This window comes from Erithacus rubecula (assembly GCF_903797595.1).
Source record: "Erithacus rubecula genome assembly, chromosome: 8".
NCBI lineage: Eukaryota > Metazoa > Chordata > Aves > Passeriformes > Muscicapidae > Erithacus > Erithacus rubecula.
In genome coordinates, this window is record NC_136659.1 from 29,551,714 (window position 1) to 29,568,661 (window position 16,948).

General features: G+C 39.2%; 1 protein-coding gene across 6 annotated transcripts in view; it reads right to left on the reverse strand.

Annotated features, from left to right (window-relative positions):
• DPP10 (dipeptidyl peptidase like 10) overlaps positions 1–16,948 on the reverse strand; it is a 445,885-nt gene that overhangs the window by 31,732 nt on the left and 397,205 nt on the right. For all 6 annotated transcript variants that reach the window (XM_079310523.1, XM_079310525.1, XM_079310524.1 and 3 more), the window contains 4 exons: positions 9,226–9,346; positions 6,338–6,492; positions 3,734–3,831; positions 485–608 (listed from right to left, as the gene is read on the reverse strand). In XM_079310523.1, coding sequence (XP_079166649.1) covers positions 485–608; positions 3,734–3,831; positions 6,338–6,492; positions 9,226–9,346 — 498 coding nt within the window. The remainder of the gene's footprint in view (positions 1–484; positions 609–3,733; positions 3,832–6,337; positions 6,493–9,225; positions 9,347–16,948) is intronic.

The following is a 16,948-nucleotide window of genomic DNA, read 5'->3' on the forward strand; positions in this document are numbered from 1 at the left end:
TGCCTTTCAATTGATTTTTTTTCTGAAGTTATTTAATTCTGCAATCAAATTTGAAGGAGTTATGAGAATTTTACACCTTTTCCTTAAGTATATGTAAGCTATGAGAGACAGAAAGTTCTAAAACGAAACTCTGCAGGGGGAGAGGGGAGAAACCAGTCAGCTGAAAATATCTGTCAGAGGACAAGCTTGTCACTGCTCTAGCTATATCCCAAGTACATGATGTTCAGCTACTGCAGCTTCCAAAAAGCTAATGAATGAACAAAGCTTAGTAATTCTGAAACTGTCACTCAAAGCTGCTAATTGCATGAACTCATTTCACCACATTCGGAATTTTCTCACATCCATTTCCTCCCTGTTGACTAATTATATTCAGCTTGCAACTACTGCATCTGTAAACTGATTTCCAAATATCATTTTCTGAATATGAAGACAAAATGCAGATTGAAAAGAAACCTTGGGAAAAAAAAAATCCCAAAAAACTTACCCTGGTACAAGCTCCAGTTGTGGTTTCACAAACTGTAAGGATGGAGATATTCTGAGCTCTGTTTAACCATCTCACCACAGCCTTGGTGTTGCTTATCCATTTCACCATGGTGATATAATACTCCCTAAGCAAAACATTTGAAAATACAATATTCAGATCATTGGTAGTTCAGAGTAGATTTTAGAAAAAAAATATTCCATATATACAGTTCATTCAAATGCTGTATTTGTACTGCAGGATAGAGAAAATAACCCCAAATGTCCAGCATCTGTGCTCCTACAAGTGGGATGGCTCAGTCCTTCAGTGTGATGTTCCCCTGGGAAATTTTTGCGTATATACACAAACTTTACCAACTGTGAAACATATGCTTACAAATACACATGAACTGTGTACTTTCCAGCCAGCTTAGAAACAAACACTGAATTCCAACAGAAGCCAGTATTTTCCAACAACAAATAACTTCAGATGACACACATTTTTGCAAAATAATCCAGTCCTACTGCCAAAGGAAAAAAAAAAGGTCTGTAATATTAGAGTGCAGCTACTTCAAAATTATAAAATAACAAATATTTTGTATCCTTTCTGGATAAAGGGGAGGTCCCTCTCACTGTCAATGTCTTCCTGTTTCTTTTTTCACAAATACCAGCCAAAGTGCCTGGCCCTCAACAACCCTGGCTGAGCACATGAGGCTCCCTGGGCTCGTGGTATGGGGGATTTGCCTCCCTCCTCCCATGATCCTGGTGGGCTGTCAGGCTGGGGATGTTAAGAGAAGACCTGTTGCAGTCTGTCACCCAACCCTGCTATTTTCTTCCCTCCTCTCCTGCTGGCAGCTGGCAGCTCTCACAGTCCAGCTGAGTTATGTGCAACAGTGGAGTGAGCTCGTCTGGAAAAAACTCAGACCCCCTTTAAAACAAGGGGCTTAACTTGAATATAATTAGGCTTCTAATCTATTACTGATAGAGATCTCATTACTCTTTGACAACAGGCTTTTAATTATACATTCAAAAGCCTCCTTACTGGATCAAAGATGCTGAGCAGCACCAGCTGCAAAGCTGCACACAGGAGAGGCAGGAGCCAGGAGTGCCCTGTGGCTTCACCCAGCCTGCTGCTGTGCTTGCAGAACGTACCTGAACAACCCAGCATGCACAGATTCCTTTGGCTTTCACATCTGACTTCCAGTAAAACAGGTATTTTCACATTTGGATACCAGATTGATAAATAGAAATGGAGACTTGAAGTATATTCTGAGTCTTAATATTTACTTTTTCCTTTTTTTTTTTCTTTAACAAATGTTTGATCTTACTGAGGGGCAAAAACGTATGCACAAGTAAAACAAGATCTGCCATGACACCAGGTGATACAAGCAGCAGAGCAGGAGAGCAATCAGTTTGTTTCTCCAAGCTTCTCAGGCTCTATTGTACACACCCCCAACTTCATCACAACCCCATTTAAAGAGAAAAAAACTAATTGCTTTCTGGACAAAGGACTGAAGCAAAATTCTAAATTATGTTTGTCACTGAAGAAAACGTAACTGCACACAAATGGAAGCACCAAGGGGGAAACAGTAATTGCATGAAATACAACCACATATCTGAAGGAAAACTCTCAGGTTTTTTGTGGCATTTATAGTGCATAGTAGGTGGTACATTTTTCTACAGAATGAAACTTTCAGGAGTAAAATTTACAAGTGTTATCCCTATCTTTATACCAGAATAGCCTGAACACGACTTGAGAAATATTACCAAGCACCTTTACAGGATCCCTAAAAGAAGAAAATGAATTTTTCATTGAATTTATTAATTGAATTTTTAATTGAATTTATTCAATCTTACATCAAGTTCCCAGATGCCCTAAAAATCAACAGTTTTATGTTTTCAAAGCTTCTACACCAGACACAATTTGGCACAAGCTGAGAATCTAAATGTGACTTGTTCTGGGTAACTAACAGAACCTCTTTACCTTTCCCTTTTCCCCTCCCTTCCCATTTCTATGGTTTTTCGTGTGCAGGGGTGAAGTTCTACATAACAGCAGATGGCTATGACCTACCTGCACAACACCTATTTCTAAAATGTTTCTGCCCTGAAAGATCCTTAAAATTATATGTGATAATGAACCACTCAATTTAATTCTGACAGCCTCCCATAACTTATTTACTAATAACTTCATAATGAAAGGGTTAGAAATGCACTGAAATAAACTGGCTGTTAAAGGTAGCTACTACTTTTACTAAAAAAGCTAATACTTTAGAAAAAAAATCAAATTCCCAATCATTACAAACCAAAGATTTTTCACTCTAGAAAAGCCTGCTTAAAGCACATTTTTCATACCTCTATAAATATTAATATATGGGCATATATGGGTTGATGGCCAGTGTGAAGACTGTTATTGAAATACCAAATCAAATTCACAATTTGGCTTACAATTATACAATCTTTCTAAGTTTAACAGCACAGAAATTATACTTAATAGTAAAAATGAAGAAGAAACTAACTTTCCCCCTCCCACCCCCAGGTTTAAATAGATTAACTCAGTCTTCTCATGCACTAGCAAGCCAGAACTTTCATCAACTGAACAACAGCAGTATTGTTATCAAGAACTGGCAAAGATGCTTCACAGATTTGGCTTCAGCTTCAAGAAGACAAAAAAAAAGTTTTAAGATACTAACATTCATATTTGAGTCTACTATTACTTTCCATCTGCTGAGGAGGCAGAATGAATCTGAAAACCCTGCAGTGAAACCATAACATCTGAAAAAGATTTTCAAGATTCTCTTTTTCTTGGGGATCTTTTCTTACACATTGCTTTCTTGTTTAACTTCTTTGCTTCTTCTGACACTTAAACTTTAATGCCATTAAGGAAAGTAAAGATGCTGATCTTGATGGCAAGAAATCTATTTCAGATCTTTAACACTATTTAAATTAATGAAGGGTCAGGAAGTAGTATGAGATTTTATTATGTTTTTCAGTTGTGGCCCATCAATAGTAAGAAAATATTTCAAAATTCTCAAAACATTCAAAACAATTTCTCTTTCTAACACAATCAGTAAGCATTCCAGTTGACATTAATAATTGCAAGTCATAATTCACTATTAAATTATTCCTGCAATAAATTAGAGTAACTCAATTTGTGTAGAAGAGAGCTACACCAGCCTAGGAATGTTTGTAACAGTTGTGAATAAGTGGCCACTGTTAACATCCTGATTATTTTGGGAACAATTACCGTAAAACATTTCACCATGAAATTATATACCTTGACTTAAAGCTGTCAGGTGGCATCAGTTCCAGGGTATGTGCTGGTCCATACAGATTAACTACAAACAGCTTTACTGTGGGGTTTGTTTGACCTGCCTTTGGGAAAGAAAAAAATAAATAGGAGTTTTAGAGGCACTGAATCAGTGACAGCTAAGCAGACTCACTTGTTAACATCATGCAGTATTTTTATAATAATGAAAAGTTTTTAAACTTCAAGTATCTTAAATTTGAACAATTAATTTCATAGCCTTATGAATCACACAGATAAAAATATGAAGTGTTGAGTGATTCTCTCACCATCCTTTACTGATGGAAGACCTTCCTGTGCAGAGCAAGTGACCAGTACTAGAAGTGGCCTTGCCCAGTTCAGTGAAGTCAGCTGCCCAAACACAGTCAGCTCCTAAATCTGCAGGTAAATCCAGCCTCCAGCTAAGCCTTTTCCAGATGCTATTGCTCCTTCTGACAAGCTGCACTACCTCAGTCTGGGATAGCATTTCTCCTCTTCCTCCTCTCTTTTTCTTAACCATTTCCCCTCAGTCTTCCTTCCCTTGTTTGCTGAGCTGAAAATCTCAATTTCTGGCCTGTGCCAGGAGCCAGCTGCTTTGGCAGGTCAGGGAAACAAAATGCTTCTTGTGGCTAAAGGGGAATAACGTGGCAGTTTGATGGATATCCACTGGGAAGAGTCTGATAAATCCTGAGGATCTATGGGGAGGTGGGAATCATCCTTCTCCCATAACACAGCTCCTAAATTTGGGATGTTCCTGAGATGAAGGAAAGCAATGGAAATAGGAAGAGAGGCTCTGAAGGGTTGCAGGGAGGTGCTGCTGGTGCCACATCCCTGTCCTGGACATGCCATCCCCAAGTCTCAGTTTCACATCACAGGAATTACACCACATAACAAATAGTCTTTGGGATAAAAAACAAAAATTCTTTGGGATACAAAGAATAAAGTGTGTTCCTCAATGGGGCTGACCCCTGTTCAATAATGGAAGAAAAAGGTAAAAATCACTGATTCTACTGATTTTACTCAAGTAAATTACAAAGTTGTATGCTTGGCTCTTCACAGGCTGAAATACACCCACAATTTCCTTTTAGAAATTGGGCTTTCCTCAAAATAAAATCTGAATGCTGCATCCACTCATTTCTGAGTGGTATGGAGAACAAGTAAGTGGCATTTTTGTGTTTTTAACACTGCTAAGAAAAGAAAAAAAGTAAATTTTTTTTCAAGAATACAGTCTGTGTGTATGACATATACACAGACATGATGAGCATGTTCCAGTGCTCACAAAATCATGTGTTTGATTTTATTTTTTTTTAATCCTACTTATAATTTTCTCTGATGGTTGCACTCTATACTAAAGACCAAATCTTTTTTGTAATCTCTGTTGCTGCACCACCAGCTTCATTACCAATTAATGATGTTTAACAAGCAGCTAAATTTGTATTAAATGGAGACATTAAATAAAGATAATGTTTTTTCATTAATGAGATTACTGAAGTAGTATTGTGTATCACTTTTATGCTGAATTGCTAATGAAATAGAATTACTCCTTTCTTGCTTACAAAGCTGACAAAAATATTTCTTTTTTTTTTTTCTTTGCTCTGTCACTCAAGGCCTTTGGCCAATGCAAGCGTATAAACTATGCCTAAAATTACTGTTGTTTCATTATTTCAGAGTATTATTTCAGAGCACAAAGATATTCTATTTGTATAATGTATGTTATTGTTTCATAGTGCCCGGTACAGTCTAACTGTTCAGCTGTCAAGAATAAAGGTTCATCACCAAAAAGCAGTAGCAGGAATAGCAAGGTAACAAGAATTTAGCTCTCAATAAATTTCCCCTGAATGCCAGAGGAGTACCATATAGGTGGAGCTGTCAGAAAGGAACTCAGACACTTTGAAACTGTGTGCAAGGGCTGGATAAACTGATCAGCTGGAAGATGAAAACAACAGATCTGGAGGCACCTCACCAGAAAATCCCCAGAAAATGAGAAGTGATTTCAGGCATTATCCCTGTCCAGGCTGTTCTTTCACTTTCCAAAACAAAACTAAAAACCCTTCTCCAAATCTTCTAAAACATTGATAGTCCTATTTTTTTTTCCTCTTTTTGATGACCATGAAAATATATTACTGTGGCTTATCTTATTCAATGCCAGTCTGTCACATTTATTAATAACAGCACAGTCTACTGAGATGTCTGTATCTGTGCAGGAACTTGCCTTGTGCTCTGCACACAGTGTGTCTGACTCCAGCACAGCTGGGGCTGGATCTTCCTCCTACACAGTCCTTCAAATGCATTACCCTTCTCTCTAAGATGCTGGCTTGATTTTACTAAGCCAAATATCAGCAATGAAATTGCTTCAAATTAATTTCTCTACTGTCCCCTACCCTGATAGTTTCTTTTCAGGTATTATAATCTACTGGAAAAAAAAAAAAAAAAAAAAAAAAAAAAAAAAAAAAAAAAAAAGTAATTATTATTTCCTGAAAAGGACCATGAATAAAATCAGCCTCTGTCACTGTCTGGAAACACTCTTTCCCCATGGCTGAATACTATCAGAGAACACAGAAGAGGAGGTGGGGGCTGGATCCCCACTGATCTTACCTTAGGGTATGGATACTGCTTTCCCTTGGGATACAGAGCTCCTGTGAAGCGGGGAATAACCATGTTGGGCACCAGGGAGTCATTTATGGTCAGGAAGGCCAGTCTTTCCCCATCTGGAGACCACCAGTGAGCAATGTGGGAATGAAGAAGTTCCTCTGCAAAACCAGATTTCCTTAGGCTCCACAAAAAACTCACACATAGTGTCCAGCTCATTCAGCTGGCACCAAGTTACTCTCCCTGTGCCAACTTGAAATGTGTCTGTTGTAATTTCAGTAATTCATCCTGGATTGAATGGTTGGATAACAAGGAACATTGAAGGCCCAAGCTTTAAGCATTTTCCTAAATACATACTTCTCATACTTCTACTAACATCAATAAATCACCTAAATGTGAAAGATTATTGTAACTGACATATGCTTAGCACTATAGCATTCTAATACATGTGTCTACTTTAATTTCAAAAAAATTAAATAATTTGGGGGTTTGGGGCATTTTTTGGCACTGCAAATTTTTTTTTCTTTTCCTCTTAATATGGGACTTCAGTATACCAGATTTCTCTGAGTTGTGGCACTTGATAATATGCAGATATCCACACAGTCATATTTTTGTAATCATTTTTGGAGTGCAATATTACCATTTTCTTGTATTAGCCAAGTGGATAGCTTTAATTCTTGGGAAGTTCAGTTTTTCTGGAGTGAAACTTCTTGAAAATCTGAACCAAACTTTTATTTTTATCCAAATTCTATTTGCTTTCCAAATGAATTCAATTCTCCAGAATGTCACTCAATATTTTCTTACATTTATTATTACTGTATATCACAGTCAAAAGAAAAACACCAGAAAAAACCACAGGCACAGAACTCCAACTCCTGGAATCCCAATATAGCTGCTCCTGAGCAATTCCAAATTCTCCCTGTACAATCTTCTGCTTCCTCTTGTGAGAAGACTTAGGATTTTCATTATGTATTTGCTATGTTGGCCTGCTTAGTAAGGATTTTGTATTTAAATCTGAAGAATTTGGCTGGAAAACTAATTGAGAATAGGGTACAAAGGGAAAAGGCCTGACTGCATACCTAATTTGAGAGCCTACCTAACAAAACTACTTAAATTGTCAACAGAGACTCTCCAAGTTGCTAAGCGGATTCTGAGGTTCTGAAGCAGCTTAATGGGTTGAATTATCTAAGGTTAGGTGAAATGAAACTGGGACCTACATTCAAAGTCATAAATTCTGGGTCATACTTCTCTCCCTGGCTAGATAACTAAAACCTTTTACACAGGAGAAGAGCAGAGAATGAATGCTGAATATCAGATAGCCAAAACCCACAATTATGTTTGCTTTAAAATATTACTGTTTGCATTTAGACAAGGTTATTCACACATAGAAAAGCTATTCCCAAATGCTTTGTAAGGTAAAATGCTAATAACAAACTCATGAAATGATAAAAGAAAACAAATGAGGTCAAAGGAGGAAGAGTGCAAGATTCAACTGAAAATCTCTCAACTTCACCTGCACAATATTCAGCCTGCTCAGCTTCTGATGCTGTTAAAAAACTCAGCCGAAAGTGGAGCACTGCTGTAGGTGAGTGGGAAAGGAGGAGTGTGTGCCTTCATGCCAGCAGACATTGGGGCTCTCCAGCATGCACAGACAGAACTCCCTCCCACCCTGAGTTCCCCATGGTGTTCAGAGTTGAGAAGGGCTCACTGCCTGCCTGCAGCCCTGGGAATCCAGTGAGTTCAGGAACTGCACCATCCCACTTGGGATTGAAAAAACTTGGAAAATAATGAGCAAAGGCGGCTTACATAAAGAAGGCTTTAGGACTTCATGAGGAAGGCTTTGGGATCACTTCCCACAACACTTCAGAAACATTCTACTCCCAAACTGGACAACTTTTGCTTCTCCTGGCTGTGACTCTTACTAACTTCACTTTGCTTTAGCGAAAACTTGATATACTACATCAACTTCAATGAGCTATATCTGCTTTAATTCTTCAATTTGTATGCTGTCCTGTTAGACTTTAAGATTATTAAATGCATATAAAATGATACTCCATTTAAAAAATGTTCTTTTGTTTTGAAATGTGCTGCCACATTAAAACATTTTAAACACTAATGGAAACCTTGGAAGTAGGCAAGTATCTAACAGGGATGCAAATTACCATTCTAACTTCAGAGTTCACTTGTGCAGAGATTTAAAATAAAAAATACCATGGTGAGCTGTTTGGTCAGAAGTACTGCAATGCCAAGAGGTGTGAATAGACCATTTTTAAGGTGAAGTTGAATGGTGTATGGCATTAACACCATTCCTAAAAAAACTCTTCACACAAGAAATTCTATACTTCAGGTAACTGAGTATTTAACATGAATCCCAAGGAAGAGTGGTTGAAATGTGTATTTATTTTAAGCTGCTATACCAATCTAGATAATCTGCTCCCTTTTTTCAATGTTTCTTTCCTTAAATTTATCATTATCATTTAAAAGCATTTTGGGTGCAGAGAGGGACATTCTGTGGTACTGGCTGTAGAAGACAGGCTGAAGTCAAATTTGGGTTCCCTCTTCTATGGGGATGTTTTAACTGTAAATGGATCATCACTGTTGCCCCCAAAAGCAGCAAACTGACCCCATTCCCTGCTCACTTTTACATGCTACCAAGTGTCCATTTGCTGCATTCTGGTTTGAAATGAATTCATCTTTCTCAGAAAGCACTGCTACATGCAAACCAGCAGCCAATACAAAGAATGAACAGATACAAAGGCAATCTTGCAGGGAAATGAGAAGGGAAAGGAACAAACCCACCCTCAGTATTTTCTGAAATGAGCAGATTTGTGCTGTTGGGTCTGAACAAGGACCTTTCATTTGTTTTAATAAACACATATATTCATCCACCTTACCTTCATATAACCAGTCTGCAATTCCATTAAAAATAATTCCTTCTTTTCCTGAGGATGTCAGGCGCAATGAGCTGCTCTTTACATCAGGCTGATAGTAGATGTTATTTTCAAATATATAAATCTGGATGAGGTAAGAGAAATGGAGAGAAAAACCAACATTTTGGTAGGTAGATATAAATGAATGTTCAGCAATGAATACAGAATTTCCTCAGGCTCAGAACAGTCTGCAGAATAACTCGGCATAAGTTTCCACCAACATTGTCTTCATATTCAATTTTATTATCAAATTGGACAAACTAAACAAACTTTTAATACTTATGGCAAGCAAATCCTTCCTTTGAAATAGCTTTTCAGTTGAAGTATTTCTATTCATGTTAAAAAATATAATTATATTCCTCAAAATCATACAGGAGACAAGTTTTATAGCAGCTGTATGAATAAAGAAATTTTCATCTGGTTTTCTAACTGTGAAATGAAATACACTTCTGCAAGGACATACAGGATAGTACATACATCATAAATATAAGTTACAGTTTTATATCATGGGGTGAGAACACACTGAAGAAGCCAAAACAAACAGCAGCCTGCAGTTAACTTTTCTCAGCTTGCTGACGACTTCTGACAGACACACCAGTGTTTTACCTCAAGTGTACTATATAAATGCTCTTTATTTTTCAAGTCTGGGCTCCTCATCCTCCTGTTTCCTTCTTGACTACCACTCATTAGCCTTGTCTGCTCTTCATTCCCAGCTCACTTTATTGCAAAGGATATCAAGTTCACTCGTTTTGTGGGGCTGAGATCCAGGTTTCATGACAAAGTGCAATAAATCACAATGGCCATGTGTGCACTTCCACAGTTTAACACAAAAATCAAAGCAACAGCAAGATTATGCACCAGCTCAAGTCCCACTGAGAAAATGCATCTGTGGCAGGATACCACAGAAATTTTTGTTACACCATTTCAGCACTGTACACTGATATACAGTGTCTCAGGGAGTGTACAGGAAGTAAATATCTTTCCACCAAAGACTATTTAAAAAGCCTGGTCATTTATCATTTTCTCATACTTCTATAATAAACGACTTATGGGAAAACACTAACCAAAGAGCAAAGTTTTATTATCACTATTACTGCTGTTCCCTTTGCTTCTAAATTACCATCAGAAATAGATTTCCCTATGAGTCCCCAAACTAATGATTTTTAACAGTAGCCATTTCATTATTTCTGCTGCAGAAAGCTATAAAACTGAGGGTTTTTTATACCATGAGCAATGCAATGATTTTAACCATTACTGGGAACTGGGGGTGACTTGGAAGTAAGTCCTTTATAGTCAGAATTCAAAGCTCAGCAGTGAGCTCAAAACTGAAGCAAAAATAGTTGAACCAGTTTAAATAACCCAAAATGTACTTTTATTTCTAATGTAAAAGAAATAAATATGAGCAAAACTAAGGCATGGTTAACTGCTTAACCAAGAAAACTAAAGTAATTTAACCAAATATTTGTTATTTATGTCAGCTGTTGATATCAGACCCCATTACAGGTAGCCTAAATAGTGAATCACTGATGAATACTGCTTCCTATGAAGCAACTTCTTACAGCTGACAATCTCTTCTTATACAAACAGCAGCTTTCAAGAAGTTACCAAAAAAGCCTGCTTGGTCAAGTGATTCTATTTTATTTAATTTTTCTAAATTAAAATAAGTCAATCTAATTAATTTTTGAAGATCTGGAATATGATTTTTGCTTCTCTCCCCCCTTCTCAGGCTGTTACTGTTCTTAATGGGGAAGGTACCCACATTGTCTTGTCTGCAGTGAAAACTTTCATTTAAAGTGATCAGTGACAAAGTACAGGATTAAGAATTACTTGTTTTATGACTGAGCCCTGAGAAGGTTTTTAATCCTGCTATTAATACTTAGCAGGCATTGCTAATTCCATTTGACAGATCTGAGATAAGTAAATATCTCTGAAGGATAGTCACTGTTGTGCCACTGATTGTGGCTGCATCATCTTTATTTCTCATTCATATCATAAAGCAGCTTTGTCTCCATCCTCAACCAGTTCCCAGCCACCCTCTGAACACTTTCACATTCTTAGTCTATTCTATCATCCAAAGATTCCCTTCTTTCCTCATCACTCCTGACACATGCTCCTTCAACTTTGAAAGCTGCTCCAAACCCCCATTTTTTTCTTGAATGTACCTACTGGAACATTTTAAAGTTCATTAAAAACTTCAAAGTCACACAGCAGCTCTCTCTCTAGCAAGCCTTGAGCCCACTGATTACTTGAATTTAACATTAAGAAGGAAGAATTCATGTTCCTTTGCAGACCATTTATGCAACACAACTAAACTGCACATAAGTGCACATGGGTGAGTGCTTGGTTCTGGCAAGTATGGCTCTGCACTCATTGCCTGCAGCATTCCAAAAGAGCAATATCACCATGCCTGTAAATCATAGAAAGATTCACCATTATGGTCAGTCATTTAATCTCATCTGCAATTTTGAATATTTGTTGTATCTCAGGAAGTGCCACTTCCCACAGGAATTTCTGGGACTGCATTCCCCTCCATCCCTGACCATGCCAAAGGGCTCATCTCTAACTATTTAACCCACTTGGAAATAAGGACCTGGGAGTTAAAATGTTGATTTCTGCAGTGAAACAGGCAGCAGGGGTGCAACAGGAGTGATGACATTACAGTGAAGGCCACTGAGCCATGGCCGGAGAGGCTCTCACACTCTCTCAGTGAATGCAGGCAGTGCGTTCAGTTAAGCACAAGCACTTGGTGCAGCCACAAAGCCCAACCTCCCATGGGTTTGCAGCCAAGAAAGGCATTTCCAAAAGGCAGACTCACTGTGAATTCTTCTTCCCAGTATAATCACAACACTTATATGATACCAATGTACCTTACACATTGCTCTGAAATACTGAAATTTTAAGAGATCACCCCTTGAAATTAATTCTGTTCCCGAGACTGTGAGTAGATCTTGCTTGCTTTCATCTTGGGCTTGCACATACATGGTGGTGTCAAATGTGAAGTGGCTTTAGGAGGAAAACAGACACTGACTTTATTTTGTGTGAATTATCAAGAGCCCTCAACTTAAGAGTAGAAATGGAACTATTCCTCAGCTGAAAAATGCAAAAAAATCCAGCCCCCAGAGGAAGGGAAGTCCTTAAATGCCAAGCTCTCCTCTCCCTGCACAATACCCAAGATCCTTTTCTTTGCTTCATGTATTTTTCTCTTCTTTGCTCAGTTTAAACATTGCCTCCAATGCTTTCTGATGGAACCTCCTTAAAATTCTGCTTTATGCTACATGAAAATTTATTTCCAATCTTTTTTTTTTTTTCAAAAACACATAGACTAGATGAAAACTTGTATTTTTTAAGGGGCAGCTGCTCCTGCTGATGACTTGCAGTACAAGAATACCTTGAGGTTGAATTTATGAGCCACAATTTGGTTTTCAATATTGAGTGAAAGTGGCAGTGAGAGAACTCAGACAGTTACTTTTCCTACAAGAGAGACTGAAACTCTCAAACACTGCAAAGTAGATAACAAATCATGACCTTGGGATAAAAATAATTGATCAGAACAAACAAAAACAAACAATTCCTTGGAGCACAATCTTGCAAACACATTTGTCTTACCTGACTTCAGTGAGTAGAAATAAAGATGTTCCCAAAAGTTTCCAGGAAGGGGACTTCACACACTTCATCACTTTGTATACTGTATTTTCAGCAACATCACATAAACCAAAATTTCCCTTGCCAGTCTCTCTCCACTCAGGTATATGGGAGCAAGTAATAGTAAAAGGCTTTTCTTAGTATACACTTGGGTCTATTTACTACATCACAAGTACTAAAATGTTGACTGCAACTACTGAATCTTCCCAAACTGCTAAAAAAGGGGTTGCTAACTGTATATCAGACAGGTATTTTCAAGAATACATCAGTGGCTTTGTGCCCAAAAAAGCTCCCACAGCTTTCAGGTATGATGATAAGAAAGTAAATTAAAAAAGGCACAAAGTGGAACCAGGATATGCTAGTGTATGTGGAAATTATTATTATGCTTTTTTTAACGTCTTCTACCCATCTTTCATGAGTATTCTTAAAAAATTTAAAACTATTTTTAGCTGAGACTCTCAGCTAAAAATGCCATAAATGGGGATAAATGTCAAAATCTACTACCTTCAAAATTATCTTTCTGTTTTCTTAGAGATTTTTCACATCAAGTCTTAAACCAGAGAAAAACCTCACAGAATTTCCTTAATTATTTTATTAAGTATTCTACAATTAATGAAAAACACCTGCAAGAATGTTTTGGATTAGTGAGATTAATTCTTGGTAATGATCACATTTATTTCTACTGACTGTGAAGAATTTGAGGCCCTGCTTGCTCTAATATTCTACCTCAGCACTTATCCATCTCATTCTTCCACATTTGGCATCCTCTAAACCATTTTTTCATAAACCTTCTTCTAAATTAATTCTTTCCAAAACACTTATTTACTGTTTGCAACATGTTTCACAATTACAGGACCTTCTTTCAGGCTGAGGTCTGGAGCAGAGCCCCCAGTCTGAGTTAGTTGCAGATGGCAGACAGATGTGAAAACAGAGACATCCACTCCCAGCTGAACAGCAAACCTAGTGCCAGTAGCTGCAGAGGCCCCCCGAGTGTCTTTAATCATTTTGAACACTACAGGCAGAGAAAAGCTGCTAAATTACAGAAAAATACTCCACTTTTTCCCTTTTGGTGCTCCACTGAAGCCTCCTGCATGGCACATCCACAGTGAATCCCTCCTCTGATTGCAGGGCAGTGTCAGTGACAGCACTAGCCTTTTCTGCTCCAGCTGGGCAGCAGCAGCACTGCTTGCAGCTAAAGCCCAGGCTATCCACTCTAGAGCCCAGGCTATCCACTCTAGAGCCCAGGCTATCCACTCTAGAGCCCAGGTTCCCACTCTAGAGCCCAGGCTATCCACTCTAGAGCCCAGGTTCTCACTCTAGAGCCCAGGCTATCCACTCTAGAGCCCAGGCTATCCACTCTAGAGCCCAGGTTCCCACTCTAGAGCCCAGGCTATCCACTCTAGAGCCCAGGTTCCCACTCTAGAGCCCAGGGTATCCACTCTAGAGCCCAGGTTCTCACTCTAGAGCCCAGGGTATCCACTCTAGAGCCCAGGCTATCCACTCTAGAGCCCAGGGTATCCACTCTAGAGCCCGGGTTCCCACTCTAGAGCCCAGGCTATCCACTCTAGAGCCCAGGTTCTCACTCTAGAGCCCAGGCTATCCACTCTAGAGCCCAGGTTATCCACTCTAGAGCCCAGGTTCTCACTCTAGAGCCCAGGTTTTTCAGGTGGAAGAAATGCAGAGCTGGTCTGCTCAGTCTAGAGAAGAGGAGACTGAGGGGAAACTTCACTGCAGCTACAAATTCCTTGTGAGGAGAAGAAGAGGGACAGACATTGATCTGTTCTGAGCAGTGATCTGGGACAGGACCAAAGGGAACGGCCTCAAGTTGTCTCAGGGGAGGTTTAGGTTGGGTATTAGCAGGTTCTTCCCCCAGGTGCTGGCTGGACACTGGAACAGACTGGAAGGAAAGGAACTGTGCAGTGTGGTTACAGGTGTTGTTTGCCATTCCGTGGACTCATCAGGAGGAACACCCTGTTCAAGGAAGGTGCCAACCAAACCCTAAAGCTGAAAGAAAAACCAAAGAAGTCACCTATATGCATACATCTTTGGTTAGGAAAAAAATCCGTACAACAACCACTGGTCTCTTTCTGTACAGATGAGAGTTCTATCCGCGATGAGAGAAAATCATCAGATTCTTCCAGAGAATTTGACCGATAAATGGATAAATAACTACTCCAATTGGGAACAACTTCAGCACTCCCACTTAACAGCCCAGACAACATGACAGTCTTCCTTACCTTTCACGCTGAAAATATGAGCTATGACAAGACTAAGGAATTCCTGATCATGCCCAGCAGGAGCCCTTCAGGCGTTGAGGAGAGGTTTTTGCTGCAGAGCTGGTGAGCTGGGCCAGCTCAGCCCAGAGCCCAGCGCTCCCTGCAGCAGAGCTGAGCTTCCCTCACGCTCCCTGCAGAGGTGAGAGCATTGCAGCCTTTCACAAACTAAAAGCAGCGCTGTGCCCCGCACAGGGGAGCCGGGCCAGCGCCTCACGCCGCCATGGCTGCGCCTCACACAGGCCCTGCACAGAGGAGCCATGTCAGTGCCTCACACCGCCATGGCTGCACCTCACACTGCCATGGCTGCACCTCACGCCGGCCCTGCACAGAGGAGCCATGTCAGTGCCTCACAGCGCCATGGCTGCGCCTCTCACACACCCTGCACAGAGGAGCCAGCCCAGCACCTCACACCGCCATGGCTGCGCCTCACACAGGCCCTGCACAGAGGAGCCATGTCAGTGCCTCACACCGCCATGGCTGCACCTCACGCCGGCCCCACAGCGCTGCTGCCCCAGCACTCAGCAAAATCCCAGCCCTCACGGTGACACTGCCAGCCAATTAGCTGGGTAATTAATTCTTCAAAAGCTTCAAGATGCTTTTCCATCTGCGCTTGCCTCTTACCATTTGTTCTGTCTCCTGTCTTACCATACATTAGCCAGGGCCAAATGCAGCCGCCCCCAGTCAGATCATTCACTAACATGTCCAGATGAAATATGATTTTTCACTAACAACCATTAATACAAATAATATCAGCTATTAATGAGCCGAACTAGGTCAAATAAAGAATATTTTCTTCGTTGCCCTGCAAATATTATACTTTGCTCTTTAGAGATGAAACCACAGCTTCTCCAGTTTCAAGGACAGTGCTAAGTTTATAGTGCATGATAACATGTGTGCACACATAAACATTGCTCTAGAACATATGGAAAGTTCAGAACAAAAAATGGTAATAGAAAAATAAATAACTGCCATAATAAAATAATTCATTTTAGAATTATTTTTAAGTCATTTTTATTCTAAAAAAGTGGTCTCAATTCCTACTGTTGCTTTCACTACAATTATGGAAAAATTCAGATATCCATGCATTTCCTTTGACTTGTAATATTAGAATTAGTTTTGGATTGCACGAAGAACCTAAATTCAAAGTCCTGCATTCACATTGGGACAATTGGGTTGCCAGTTTCAACAGTTGCTGTTAAGGTAGATAGTTTGGTTTTCATTCAAGTATTTTAAGTATTTGTTTCTACCTTCTGGTTCACAGATCTGAAAAATTATAGAAATAGTTCCACTTCAGAAATTTACAATTAGTTTTCAGCAATTTAAAAAATACTGCAAATTACCCATAGGATCTATCAATGCAATATCTTTCAAATAAATACCTGGCTTAACTTTTTCTCTATCACCATTCAGCATCGTCCAAAGTTCTGATAGGCAATTTTTTTCTGAGAGCCTCTGATTACATAATTTTTAGTCACAGTGTAATATCTGCTCTCTTTTTCAAGTTCAAACTGAGCAAACATTTCCTTGTCATCTGTGATTTCACTTACTATACTCCAGGGATTCACAGACTTAAACTGAGATTGTCAAACCATTATTATACCCACTGTTACAGAAGATGAGCACCCCTTCCTGCTTTTTTCCCTTGCCAAAATCTTATTTACTTGAAGCAGATTCCTGCTGATAAACAAGGTGTAGTTTAGATTATGTATTTTGTGTGCCAAGGCAGCAACAGTGTAACCGCTTTTTTATTATTTTTTTCCTTTCTCAGG